Source organism: Coregonus clupeaformis, chromosome 1 (assembly GCF_020615455.1).
Source record: "Coregonus clupeaformis isolate EN_2021a chromosome 1, ASM2061545v1, whole genome shotgun sequence".
Taxonomy (NCBI): domain Eukaryota; kingdom Metazoa; phylum Chordata; class Actinopteri; order Salmoniformes; family Salmonidae; genus Coregonus; species Coregonus clupeaformis.
Window position 1 is genome coordinate 45,389,106 of NC_059192.1, and position 14,941 is coordinate 45,404,046.

A 14,941-nucleotide genomic window follows, 5' to 3' on the forward strand; every position below is an offset into this window, starting at 1 on the left:
GAAGGATACCTTCTGAGCACAAGGGGACTTAGAGGAGGAGAGCGTGGAAACTGCCACTCACCAGCCCAGTGCTATTCACTCTCCACCAGAAAACGCGTCATTTACGAGGGTACTTTTAAAAATAAATAAACTTAAAGAGCATGCCGAAAGCTTAGAAAATACGGTCAAAACCCTCAATGTAAGCAACAAGAAAGGTCCTTTTGAAACTTCATTATGCCCATAAATCCAGGTAAATGTTTTAAAAGCTGCCATATACCTAAAACACCCCCACTTCCCTGTCCATTAAACGCAGAGCATTCTTTCATCAAATGAAAGAATGAAGGAGTGGGAAAATATGATCTTTGAAATACATAAAACACAGCTCGTAATTCACGGGGTGTCAAAACCCTTGATAATATATGCTGGCCATATGCATGCAGTTATTCAAAGTGGAAGGAGATGAAAGAAACTGTGCATTCAGATTCCATTTCAAATGGTGGGGGTCACGTAATGCAGGGCTGCTACGTAGCTTTTATTTGGTGTTAGCATGACCAGGTAAAGAGCAAGGGGCCACTAACACTATATCATCCTGCTCCACTGTAAATGGATATCACATAAATCACATTAGCATGTTAGCAGGAACGGCTCTCATGTTCTCTTAGTGTGGTCTTGGGTACAGGGTGAAGGATTCTCTGCTGGTAGAGAGGTGAGTGTGTTGCTCGGGGTCAAATGGAAAGGAGGGATGGAGAGAATGGTGATAAAAGAGATGGAGAGAATGGTGAAAGCAGAGATGGAGAGGATACTGAGAGGAAAGATGGAGAGAATATAGGGAGATGAGATATGGAAAGAGTAGTGGGTGGAGAGATGGAGATAAGGGTGAGAGGATAGAGATGAGATGGAGAGGATAGGGAGGAGTGTCCAGTCACCTGTCTAAGACGAAGCCCAGGGCCTTCTGTCTCGTCCCGGAGTAGACTGAGGGGCTCTTCTCCCAGGCCAGTATGTTGGAGGCATCGTGGAACAAGTGGATGTTGACCAGGTCAAAAACACTGGGAGGGGACACAGAGAGACTTACGTTAGTTGGACCCCAGGTAATTTCAGTTTGAGACTCCTGAACTACATGACTGACCTCTTGGCCTGTGGGCCACTGATATGGTTGTGCGAATGGAGCAGTGAGATTAATCTTGTCTCGTTGCACTACAGGTGGAGTGACATGTCCACTTTCCTCCTAGTAGTGCTACTGATGCTAAGCCTGTCTCATTGATCTACTATCGACTATATCAATCTCTCTAACTGTTTTTCTCAGGATGTCTCACCTCAAGATGCTTATGCTGCTGACAAACTTCTAAATAAATATGTAAAATGTCCCTCTCGCCCATCCTGTCCCTCTCTCTCCATCTCTTCCTCCAAGTCCCTGTCTCGAATCATGCCCGCCTCATTTAGAATGTTACAGTTTCAGCCCTTTTGTTCTCATGTCATCCTTCTATTAGATTACGACCCCCCCCCCGCCCGTCATCCCTCACTCCCCAAACGCTTGTATTCATCTCGCACAGGTTCAATTGTATGTAATGTTTTCTGTCATCTGTCATATGCAACTACTGACTAACGCGATTATGCCTAATCCAATCCTGGGCCGTTCCTAGCACGCTGTCGGTTGGGAGGGGGAGATAAGTAAAGTCTCTCTCTCTAGGGAAGACGGACTCTACCTCTCCTCTGTCTATGAAGAATGGACCTGCAAAGCCCCATGGGATATAGCCTATGGATAGGAGTAAAGCCAAAGTGACACTGCTAGGCTTTATGGGTAGTCACAGTTGGACGTGACGCTAAAGTGCACCTGGATGAAAAGCTGATATTCAATTTGATCCTAAGTGTAGTGTGAGATGTAACATGAGATGTGTTAGAAACTCACCAGTCAGCCAGAGCCCATCGAGTCCTGATGAAGCCTTTTCTGGACCACTTGCACTGCAACATAGGGAGACACATGCAGACTAAACGTTAGCATTGATAGCATGGAATTGGAACTTACTGCAGTGCACCAACAATCTCAAATGGCATACACAGTCAGTGTGGTCTATAACAATGCAAAGATAAACCTTCTTCTGAGAGTTTCTTTCGTTTCAGTATGATTCTAATCATTACTATACAGCATATCCATTTTCCCTGTATTTACATATTTGTCCAACCTGAGCCTCATAATATATACCATAAGCCATTTAGCAGACACTTTTATCCTAAGCGACTTACAGTCATGCGTGCATGCATTTTTGTATGTATGGGTGGTCACGGGAATCGAACCCATTACACTGTCATGACAATGGGAAAACAGTATGACTTCCAAAGTGTTCCAGAGCCCTGACCTAAAGCCACCTGGTCAACCTCCTATAGCCTCACCCCATAGTGCTACTAACTGAGTGAATTACCCAGTCAGGAGTCCCAGCTCCCACACAGCACACGATTTACCATGAAGCTCGTAATTAAATGAGAGACAAATTGATGCTGCAACCGTACTCATTTTGAATGCATAAATAAATAAATAATCCAGGAGCTTTCTGAGTGTCCTAATGGGGAGATTACCGTGGTGATGAATAAACTAATTATGGCCCAGGTCACATAATTACAAATTGACTCATTTTATTAAAAAACTTAGATGCAAATTTAAAGGCCTGAGAGGTATTTGATTGCATCTCACATCCTTCAATCTGCATTAGTACAAGATTAACTGTATCAAATTGAATTACATTAGCATACTTGAATTAATCTATACCGCCTGGCAGAATGTATAGGCCCAATTATACCCCACTGTCCAATACTGTGTGTGTGTGTGTGTGTGTGTGTGTGTGTGTGTGTGTGTGCGCGTGCGCCCACGTGTGTGTGTTTGAGGTTAATCTAAATAGTTTTTCATGAACAGATTGCACTCAATAAATATTTTGTGATAATTTTAAAAGACAAATAATATAATGAATATTTTCCACGATGTTGTCGTTGAAAATAAAACAAATGAGAAAGTACTTCTACCTTCAACAAAAGGATATTGATTCAGTAATCACACTGACATTTAGGTGGTAAGAAGAGGTTTTTATGCATCATATATTAACCCCACTTCCTGAGAAAGATTCATGTGTACTGTATCTATGTGAAGTGTAATATATGTGACAACATTGTAATGGCTTTAATAAAGAGATGATAAGGAAGAGGAGGAAGATGAGGAAGAGGAGGGGGGTGAGGAGGCGAGAAGAGGGTGGGCTCCAAACGTGCACTCTTAATGCAGCGCGAAATACATTTCTAAATTCTAAATGTAATTTAAAGAGCCATTAACTACAATCACAACATTTAAATCCATCACTTTCTGACGTGCAACCTCAGATTGCCCCATTTCCTCCTCCGCTGACTGATTGACCCTCGTCGCCTTGTTTGGTTATGGCGCCGCGCACAGATGCACACACGCCCCACGTCATGCTGCACACATTCCCTTTCATTCATCAACACACAGTGTTGTCATTCACAAGGGCCTGGGAAATTCACAGACAGAGTGACAACCAACTGCCATGTACCCAATCAAATACTAGAGTGTAATGTCTGCCTAAATGTCTACAGTATGTGTTATAGGGCCAGGAAAACACCTGGGTCTTAGTGATTAAAATGTACATTTAAAGGATCGAGGCTGAGGGTGACACAGGCTGACCTTCCATGACCAGTGATGGGTCCCCAGACTGTGACAGTGATGAACGGCTGTAGAGTGGGTCAGCCATGACAGCCAGGCTCCCAGCCAATACGGATACGGGACGGAGAGGGGAGTAGTGGAGAGCGGGCTATGGGGCCATCAAATGGATTCCCCATTACAGGAAGCGGCTCCATAAACTCCCCACTTGTGTCCATTGGAAGTTTTCAGTTCCACTATCAAATGTCACGTGTGTCACGGTGGCGCGGGATTGAGGAACATCATTGCGCTCCGGCTCCCCCACCACCACACACACACTCCCATCTCTCCAGTCCTTTTTTTATTTGTTGACCTTTCCTATATCTCAGCTGAGACCCCCCCCCCATAAATAACAGAGTGCGGTGGGGCAGGCCTATAGCGGAGTGCAGGACGGGGTTAACACAGGACCCTGTGACAGAAATGCACTGTGAGTAATAAGTAATACACACAAAACCTGATTGATTTGGCCCCACGCAGAACCCCCCATTTATCTTCATCCCCATCAAATAAGAAAGGGGGGGTCTTCAGGACTAGGGTGGGCTTTATAGGACTGAAAAGATAAACAACGTGCTCGATTCCACTTTATACAAATGTAGATCGGGTGCTGAATCCTCGGATATTGGACTGAACCAGAGTGTGTGTGTGGACATGTTTAACTACACTTGTTGTGACCAGAAGTCCCATTAAAAAAAAATTCTAACCAACTGGGGACATTTTGCCGATCCCCAGAAGGAAAAAAATGCTTTTTTCTAGGGGGTTTAGGGTTAGAATTAGTGTTAGCGGGTTAAAGGTTAGGAGTTGGGGTTAAGGTTAGGGACATTTTGAATGGGACTCAATTATGTCCCCACAAGGTTAGTAAAAGAAGACTGTGTGTGTGTGTGTGTGTGCGCTTGTGTGGTGGGATGGTGGTGGGATGGTGGTGGGGGGGTCTCTGATTAAATTGTCCCAAACCAGTGTTGTGTAGAGGGAGGGTGAAGGGATGGACAAGCTCTTTATAGAGACTGTGGGGACTGTGGGGACTGAGGGGACTGTGGGGACTGAGGGGACTGTGGGGACTGAGGGGACTGAGGGGACTGAGGGGACTGTGGGGACTGTGGGGACTGAGGGGACTGAGGGGACTGTGGGGACTGAGGGGACTGAGGGGACTGAGGGGACTGTGGGGACTGTGGGGACTGAGGGGACTGAGGGGACTGTGGGGACTGAGGGGAGGGCATACAGGGGCTGGAGAAAGGGACAGATAGCCAGACAGATCTAGCTGGATTTGCTAGCCCACCTATTTATCTCTAAATGGATCCCATCCTAGCAGCTAAGGTCTTGGATTGTCTCAGGACCATGGACAGAAACAATACCACTTTCCCATTTAAAGGGACGGTGACTTGCCATGAAAACTGGACTTCCATGGCTGCCGCAAAATCATAATATAACAGAGGGTACTAAAAGGGTGTCTGACTGTAGTCCACAACCAATGATTTTATGAGCAGATGCGGGGTAGAGAAAATACAAACTTATTTGGACAATGATCTACAATGATTACTTCTGTCCAATGGGAAGGGGACCTTAAGGTCTCGGTCGTGTACTTTATTTATATAAACCAATGACAAATCCTTATGATGCAATTTGTTTTGGGAAGCATGTATTACTGCACCAAACAAATAAATAAATAACTACTCGGGGAAGTTGAAAGGATTGACGGAACAACAAGAAATGACAGCTCGCCAAATCCATCACATAGATCTTTGAAAAGAAATGTGCCTGCTATTTTGTCCAGTTCCTTCTTATTCAGCTTTTCAATTAATGTCCCCCCCACCTTTCTCCTCCACTTGAAGCCATAACCCACAGTCTGGGGAGCATGAAGGCAGTATGTTTTGCATACAGGGAGGGAGGGTTGTCATTTCAGCAGACTCAACCTAAGCGACTTGGGGTCAGAGTAGGGTCCTGTTCACCCCAATTGGGGACATGCAGGTCTGCATGGGACAGCAAGGGAGGGTGTGTGTGTATGTGTGTGACACAAGGTCCGACACACCCACCCACACCGACCAACCCAAGTGCACTCAAATCTAAGAGAAGCCAGGAAATGTAATTTTGTCTCTGTTGCATTGCTGGTCTTTAACTAGCGCTGCCACTCAAACGGGGACTGTACCAACCAAGCCCCTCCCACCATGATGTCATCAGGCCCTCTCAGAGTGACAGTTCAATAATGGTGGACTGTAAAGGTAACGCTCAAGCGGAGAAAGAGAGGTGTTAGTCTCCGACGAGCCGCCTAAACTGTCTGCTGCTACATTCTACTGCTTCACCTCTCTATAAGGGATATAAAAAATTAATGTATTAACTAATGTTCTCCGTAGCTCACATATTCTAAGCTCTTGGCGAGGCCTTTTGTCTTGTTCACCACGGTCCATGTGTGTACGCATGTCTTAGGATTTGGTCCCACAACACTCTGAGACCCAGAGCGGTACCCCGCAGAACCCAGTTGGAACCACATTGCAGTCTGTGGTGGTCCGTCTTGTCCCAGATCCCCTGTTAATAGGATTCCTTAAGGCTACAGATGGATGGCAAATCCAGGCGGTTTCATCTACTAAAAGACAGCATAAATCACCATGGAAGAAGTGGAGATGAGGCAGGGGTTATCGCGCGCCTGACTTCCTCATGAGAGCGCTGCATTAAACCATTAGTGAAATTAATTCATCTTTCATAAGAGGTTTGAGCAGTATTTGTGATCTATGATAACAACCAATTTCTCACTAGCTGGGCAGGGGGGGACAAGAAATAGTCAGCCCTGATAGACTACACAAATCTGCTCTTTTTAAATGGGCTAACATTATCTGGAGTGCTGCTCTCGGAAGCATCATCCGAGATTCATAACCCAGCCGGGAAAGAGGAATAAATCAGGGAGCAAACTTTTCTCTTCTATGTGCTCGCTTTTCGCTCCGCTCCCAGGTTTGTTTTGTTCTCCGTAATTCACCGAACACCGGTTTCTTGTCCTCATTTTAAATGACTTCACGCCTCAATCGATGTAATTGATTTTAGATCATCTTCGAAAATGGCAAACTGGGGAACTCCAAGGTGGGGTGGAAGAGAAAGAGAGAGAGTGTGTGTGTGGAAGAGACAGAAATTGGGAGACTACGTCTGTGAAAGGCCGTATCCATCTCCTTTGCATATATTTGAGGAGGTGGCCGGTGAAGCGCGGTTGACAGATGAGCGGGGAGTATGGGGTTGACATGCGGGTGGTCACGCTCTTTATTACTATATCAGCACAGCGCGACGCTACCTTATGATGTGGACCAAGCAGAGGAACCCACAGAACGAACAGACAGACACAGGCTGCACTGCAAAGCACAGCAAGCAACCAAATTAAAGCTTTTGCATCGCTGCCATCTCTATCTTCCACTGCTTCAACTGAGCCTTGTAATAATTTGCTTTTTGAGGGAAAGTAAACTAAAGAAAAAATTCAGAAACCTAAATAACCTTACGTTTTCACTTTAAACCCTATCTTTTGTGAAAATGCTAAATAGTAAAGGAAAGTACTCCATAGATAAAAAGGACACACTGCCATAAATGTGTAATAGTACCAGTAGTCATATGTTTTTAAACTTATTTGATAAAACATATACCTACTTGTGAAAATATTCTAAAACGTATTATGCAACATAAATATTTTTTTTTAAAGATGGTGATGTCATGTCACATTGCTGTGTAGCGTTCATTACTGACAGCACTATGTCAATCAAAGTCCCAGCGCTTCAGGAAGCAGTAGAGGCCGAGAGATAGTCCCTCTCAGTCACTACAGCAACAGTGTAGTGATACGCACCTCAGGGAAGTAGTCCTGAGGAAACTTCTCCTTCTCCAACATGGGTGTGCTCTCTAGTGTGTCTGAGTAGATCTCTTTCCCAACCAGCTTCTTGAATTTCTTGGCTATGGGGAAGAACACAGACAAAGAAAGCCAAAGAGGCCGTATTAATACAAAATACAAGACAAGCTAGTCGTTTAAGAGACCATGACTAACAGTCCAAACCTACTAACGTCACAAAGCAGTTTTGTAGATCTAGATGTAGTCATGCATGCATTAATCCAGGGCTTCATCAGGCTACTACTCCACCTGCTGGTTGTAAGTGGAAGTATTTATAGAATCCTGCACAGAGGCTTTAGATGATCCGATTTTGAGGTGATCCAAATAGCACAGGGATGGGCAACTTTGATGGGTGTGGGGGCCACAAAGAATCTGAAATCATTATGAGGGGCCGCAGTGGCTCGCGGGTCTGCGTACCCACATCCATACCCAAACATGTAGTCAGAGCCGGCCCTAGACTTTTGGGGGCCCTAAGTGACATTTTGTTGGGGCAATTTGTTGTGGAAATTGCACCTTGTGTACTCTACTATTCTAACTCTGCACAATAAGTTGAGATATATAATTTTTTGGGGGTGGGGGGCGGGGGTATTGATCCGCGAGCCTACAAAAGGGGGGCCCCCATCCATGAAATAGCGTGATGCCGTGACCTATACTCATAGGATCAGTGTCAGAGATCTTAAACTAAATGAAGGTTCCTAGAACTAAAGGGTCTTCCTTTGGGATCAAAAGTGAGTATGTTTTACATAGCGTAATGCCCTTTAGTTACACTAATTTAGAAACATTCAAAAGGCAGAAAATATCTCAGAGGTCAAAACAGTTTGGCATGTCAAAGATCTCTGACACTGATTCTATGAGTATGGGTCATGGCCTCAGTGTAAGTACAAAACATAACCTGAACTGGTGTCAGAGCCTGAAAACGTCTTCAACATTCACGTGACATCTGGAACCGTTTCCATTAAATGTCTCAGAGTAGCAGTGCTGATCTAGTATCGGTCTTGACTAGATTATAATGAATGGACAGGGGGGACCTGATCAGCAATCCTACTCTGAGATGCTTATTGGATTAATATGGATCCTGGAAAACGTGGCATAGTTCTTTACCAAGGAAGCAGGTGAAACAATTGAAGTTTTCTACAAAGTTAAACTATTCATTCAGTCCAGTAACATCTTGTACAGTGTGAATGAGCTCATTCTGGATATATCCTAATCCCATGTAAGAGGAGCATGTTGTTTTCCAGGGGATTTGACGGGTGAAGGTGAGGGTGTGTGTGTGCATATATACTTGCATGCCTGCTTGTGTGTGAGTGTGTGTGTGTATCCATGTCCGCATGCATGTGTGTGTGTCCTCTTGCCTTCCCCCTCGCCCTGTCCTTCACTGGGGGTGAGTGCATGGTGCTAATGCTGACTCTGGTGTAATGGGAACGACATGTGGCTCCACATCTATATCCCCTCTTTAATTAGCCTGGCCGCCGGGCCCCTAGCCCTCTGACACCCCAGGCTGATGAGAGCGTCGTAACTGTCCAATAACCTCGGTACACAATTACTGTGGAGCCCGAAATCTCATGAATTAAATCCTAATATTAATAAGCATTACCATTCTATCTATCGCTCCCTTTACATTATCTTCCCCTGCCAATCTCAACTTTACTGGTTTTGATGGAAGCGGTGATGGGCCGTGTAGGGTGTTATATGGAGGGGAGTTTGTGAGAGGGCAGGAGTGGAGATTTCATTGGGGGGACTCACCTTTGAAATCAAACTGTTGGATGTTTTTCAATGATTCATGAAGAAAGTAGCAACTTCCTAGTGCCTGGAAGAGAAAAAGAGAGGGTATGAGATTTGGGAGAATTGTTCACAAACCATTCAGTCAGAGATGATTGGAAATAACCTAGAAATAACGAAGCACAAAATCTTACTGCTAGAAATAAAGATGGTTCCAGGTAGTACAAAATCTCCATTCATTTGTAGAGCTTTGATGTGGAGGGCAACCCGGTATACACTAACCATCCCAGGCAACAGATCACACCACTATTTAGTTTATGTACAGTATTTCCCCACAGCAGATATTGAATGAAATCAGTAAATCGAATATACAAGCAATATAAGTAGTGTGGTGTATCCTATCAATGTAGGGAACTATCAGAACAGTGCAGTGCATTCAATAGAGTCCTCAGGCCCTACATTTGGTACAAGGCTTCCTGATGTGAAGAATAAATCATCCCAGTTTATCAAAGGACACATTCAGATGGACTTTGGAACAACCAAAGATCTACTTCAATAGGATTCAAATCTTAATTTCTGAAAGAGCAATCAACGTTTCCCAGTCTGTAGACATCCCAAACAATCTCACTGTGGGGAAAAAAATACAACGCAGGGGATTTGATGCAGTTCACAGTCCACTACACTACGACATGCTTTCTCCATGCTTTCTACTGTCCTCTTTACAGCTAGACAGTAGAGGAAAAGACTGCTTTCAATCCTCTCGGTCTTTGAGATAGTGAACCCTTATTCCTTGCTTGAGGGTTATTTGGTCCTGCTGCCTACAACCCTCCTTCCTCTTCCTTCACTGCAGCACACAGAGAATGGAGATCAAAAGAGAGATGAGAAAGAGATATTAGGGAGAGAAGAAGAAAAGAGGCTGCATGACAACATGAACGTGAGAGAGAGTGTGAGCAACAGAGGGAGAAACTCCCAAAACACTGCAGTAGACCAGTTAAGTAATGTGCAGGTAGTGGACTGTGTAGTGGTGGGACAAGGAAGGGCGCATGAGGTAGATAGATAGAGAGAGAGAGAGAGAGAGAGAGAGAGAGAGAGAGAGAGACAGGAGAGAGAGAGAGAGACAGGGAGAGAGAGAGAGAGAGAGAGAGAGAGAGAGAGAGAGAGAGAGAGAGAGAGAGAGATAGAGAGAGAGATAGAGAGAGAGATAGAGAGAGAGATAGAGAGAGATAGAGAGAGATATAGAGAGATAGAGAGAGATAGAGAGAGATAGAGAGAGATAGAGAGAGATGGAGATAGAGAGAGAGGTGTACGTTTCCCTAGAAGGGAGAAGACAGAAGGCAGCGGGAGAGAGAGAGAGGATATAGTCCGATTTTGTGCCGTTTTCCTTTGAGGCGCGGAGCAGACGCCCTCTCTGGCAGGGGGAAGAGTTTGGGGGCTCGCCGGCCGGCCCTGCATTATTTATGAGCGCCAGCACATATTGAGATTAAACATTGGCTGATTTGTCGAAAGCACAAACATGATGTCCTGCTCATCTCCTTGATATGGAAGTTCATCCAACGGAAAACACTGTCGCACATTTAATTGATGAGAACAGTGGCTTGTGACCCAAACCCACCGCTGCGCACTGTTCCTTCATTCTATCTTCCTCCCTCCTTTTTCTGAAGGACAGAAAAGTGAGGGATGGAGGGAAAGCGGGAGGACTCAAGGTCAACTTTCTCCACAGCAGCAGGACAGCTTCCAGGAAGGGACCCCTGTTGAATTATCTTATATTTTCTTTATGTTCTTTTTCACCTCAAACTGCCACTGACAGAGTGAGAGAAAGAATGGGGGACATGAGGGGGAGAGGGAGAGAAACTGTCAAAATGATACTACTGTTATTGTTTTTGTTGTTGCTGCCGTTTATTTATTTTTGGTATGAATCCAGAATAAAGAGTAATTAATAGGCTTTGGCGATATACCATTTATACTGTATACTGGGGTATTTCAAAATACAGATTTTGAATACGTTCCCCCCAATTTCTTTTTTTTACATTAATTTTGGGGGGTTGGGATCACTCCTGCCTTGCGGGAGGTGCGTGCTACACAACTGCTTACAACTATAAGTTGAGTATAACTATAAGAAATCTAAGATGGAGTTGAAGGATGGGACTAACAACAAATAATAACAAGATAACTAATAATGTAAGCATACTGTGTCCATAATAAGTATATAGGTTGTATGTTGGGAGCTTTTGGGAAAGAGCACTGTTAGGAAGATATGGCATATAGAAGCAAACCGGATGGACATCATGAAAATGATCGGAGAGGTTGAGAGTAGAAGTAGTTCAGGAGCAAAAACAAATAAAATAGAATTATTGTAAAATTGACTGTGTCCATAAGGTGTAGATAGTAAGTATAGGCTGGAAGTAGAGGCCTGGGCATTGTTGTTCACTAATTTACCCCAAGTAGGGAAAGGATGGCAGGGTTGAAAAGTAATAAAGGGGAGTATATATATATATAAAACATAGGGGATTGGAAGTGATGCAGACAATTACATTGATGGAAGTTACAATCTATCTGCAATATTAAGCTGATCTACGCGCCCCTTCTGTGCACATTAGGTAATACCGTATATCCCGGTACGATCCAGAAACGGTATGACCTGGATACCACACAACCCTAGTAATTAAGCTAAAATAGAAAAAGATTAGTCAAAAATATATGACTTTCACTCACCAATTAAACTCAGTAAAATTATTACAATTTCTAAACCACCTGATTTATGTTCAAATCCTCTAACATTATAACATTATGTAGGTCTAGACTATAGTCAACAGAGAATCAAAATGGAATCGAAAAAGGACTGGATTTGCTTGTTTAGTGCACAGGTATGGGCCTAAGCAACATAATTACTCACAGACCAACTAGTTGCAGCCATGGGTTGCTGCGCGCTCATAAATGCTTAGTGGACATCGATTACTCCACAAAACTCAGCGAATGCGACCGTCCAAAATATAATTGATATGATGACTTTAAACAAATCGCAATGAATCAAAGTTCAAATAAATGATAAACAATTGTGCCTAAGTGGCTATCTGTGTAATCACGAAAAATCTACTTAACCTCTAGCTTAATAAATATTTATTTGGCATCAGGGTTCAAAACCGAACGGCTGGTTTTATCCTCCCCCAGCCTCAGGCACTCTTCATGAAGAACCTATTATTAGTGGGCTGCAATGAATCCATTTGTCTCTGGACATGACAGGTTCAAAATATTAATTAGAGGCCGACTGCGCAGACAGGATATGCTTATCTTTTACCAGTGGCTTTACAATGGCCTGTGTCAAGCGTATGTTTATCACGGCCCACTTCATTGATTAGCTGCCAGATTCACTTGAAATAATTTAAAGTATATATTTTACATATTTATAAACCCCACTGTCACGACCGCTACTTAATTTTCCATTAGTAAAATGTACTCTATTAAGTGTGACTGGCAAGGGCCAGGAGGAGCTAGGGGAAATGAGTAATCGCCATAATTGTAGACAGAAAGACAATAACCGTGCCATAAAAGCCAGGTTTTATAGCCCAAACTGGCAACGCTATCTCTTATCGGGAGTCATATAGGCCACACCGCTGGGACGAGATAAGCAATGGAAGCTGTATCGCTGTGTGTGAAGGGACGTAACCAGGGTTTTAGTGAGGTCCGGAAGAGGGGGGTTATTGTCTTCCAACCAAGTCAAAGCTCATTTACTACATTTCTATACAATTTAAAAAAAACTTTCAAATGCTATTTGGAGAACAGCAAAAACGAACTAAAATGACCCCAACCATTATCACCTTGGCTGTTGTAGGTTCATTCACCTCAGTCGATGTACAAACACATTGCCTATAAAGACTCCAGTGGGCGATTGAGATAAGATGAACAACCATCAACATAAAATGTCATATGTTTTCATTTATTGATTGCATTTCGATGTAGGCCTCGGCCTATAGGGAAGATGGGCCATGTGGAGATGTTCATATTGAAACATACCTTATTTTTTCTAAGTTCCTAACTTGTTTGATAAGATTAGTACCGATTTTCTCAGGGGACCCCAACCCTATGTTTGGGAACCACTGTACTAGCCTCTTTCTCTGCTTGCTTTCTTTCTCTCTCTCTCCTCTGCTTCCTCCTGCTTACATTGCAGCCTGCCTCAGCCTCACCACTGAGCGCCACATCACTGTCTGTCTCAGTAGCCTGCTCTCTGTATAGCAAAGTTATTATGAGAACTTAGTAGTGAATTTTTTGCTCTCCTTTTGAATATCTCTTTGAGCATGGTGAAGTTATTACACTTTGGATGGTGTATCAAAACACCCAGTCACTACAAAGATACAGGCGACCTTCCTAATCCAATTGCCAGAGACGAAGGAAACCACTTAGGGATTTCACAATTAGGCCAATTGTGACTTTAAAACAGTTACAGAGTTAGTGGCTGTGATAAGAGAAAACTGAGGATGGATCACAACGTTGTAGTTACTCCACAATACTAACCTAATTGACAGAGTGACATGCATCCTGCTGGCAACAAGGCACTACAGTAATACTGCAAAACATGTAGCAAAGCAATAAAACTTTCTCCTGAAATGGGGTAAATCCAATACAACGCATTACTGTGTACCACTCTCCATATTTTCAAGCATAGTGGTGGCTGCATCATGTTATGGGTATGCTTGCAATCATTAAGGACTGGGGTGTTTTCAGGATAAAAAGGAAACGCACATGCAAAATCCTAGAGGAAAATCTGGTTCAGTCTTCTTTCCACCAGACACTGGGAGATGAATTCACCTTTCAGCAGGACAATAACTAAAATAACTTAATACAAAGTGTGCCAGAGAGCAGAATAACTGACGAATTTACGAACGCTCAACACCTGTTGAATACAGCCGTTGTCAGTAAACGTTGGCAAAAAAGCGTGATTAAATTGTTGCCAGCAGCACAGTTGCAGTCAACCAACGCTCTGAATAACATAAAAACAGACTAACCAGCTCTGCTAGGGCGAGTAAAATGGTCAGAGTGAGCTGTTCTCTCATTTGCGTCTGGAAGTAGCTAGCAAGCTAGCCAGTTAGCTTGGGTGCTTGACTGCTGTTGTTAGGTCAGAACGCTCGGATCAACCCTTCTTTTCGGCCAGAGCGTCTGACCTGACCTGCCAACAATCGCGCTCTGAACGCTCAGAGACCGAAACGCTCTGAATTTACGAACGGACCATCTGACAATGCTCTGAGTTTACGAACGCTCAGAGCACACTCTGGCACTCCAGATTAAATTTACGAACATACCCATAGTATAAGCCAGCCTTTAGTCTTGAAATCTTTGGTTGTTAAATACATAGCCTCACATGTGAATCCTTAAAGAGATGGGTGGGGCTAAAGCTTTTAAGAGAGGTGTGAACAACGCTGAATGGATGTAGACAAAGAAGAGCTCTCCAGTAGGTTTACCAAAACAATCAAGGGCCATTTTCTCAAAAGTGAGGTTACAAGTTTATCAACTTTCAAAGCAGAATTACTTTCCCATTGTTCCTCAACTGTAGTGTATGATATACAATTTTAGAGTCTCTACTTTTATCCAATGTAAAAAACACAATTTCAAATGTTGCTACATAAGACCGAATGGAACCAGTCAGTCACATATGTAGTTACAGTGGGGAAAAAAAGTATTTAGTCAGCCACCAATTGTGCAAGTTCTCC

General features: G+C 43.6%; 1 protein-coding gene across 2 annotated transcripts in view; it reads right to left on the bottom strand.

Moving 5' to 3' along the window:
- The window catches only part of LOC121569244 (inositol polyphosphate-5-phosphatase A-like), a 233,116-nt gene that overhangs the window by 68,696 nt on the left and 149,479 nt on the right, over positions 1–14,941 (bottom strand). For both annotated transcript variants that reach the window (XM_041880055.2, XM_041880046.2), the window contains exons 5-8: positions 9,264–9,327; positions 7,482–7,585; positions 1,886–1,938; positions 906–1,025 (exon numbers count right to left, since the gene is read on the bottom strand). In XM_041880055.2, the coding sequence (XP_041735989.1) occupies positions 906–1,025; positions 1,886–1,938; positions 7,482–7,585; positions 9,264–9,327 (341 nt within the window). The remainder of the gene's footprint in view (positions 1–905; positions 1,026–1,885; positions 1,939–7,481; positions 7,586–9,263; positions 9,328–14,941) is intronic.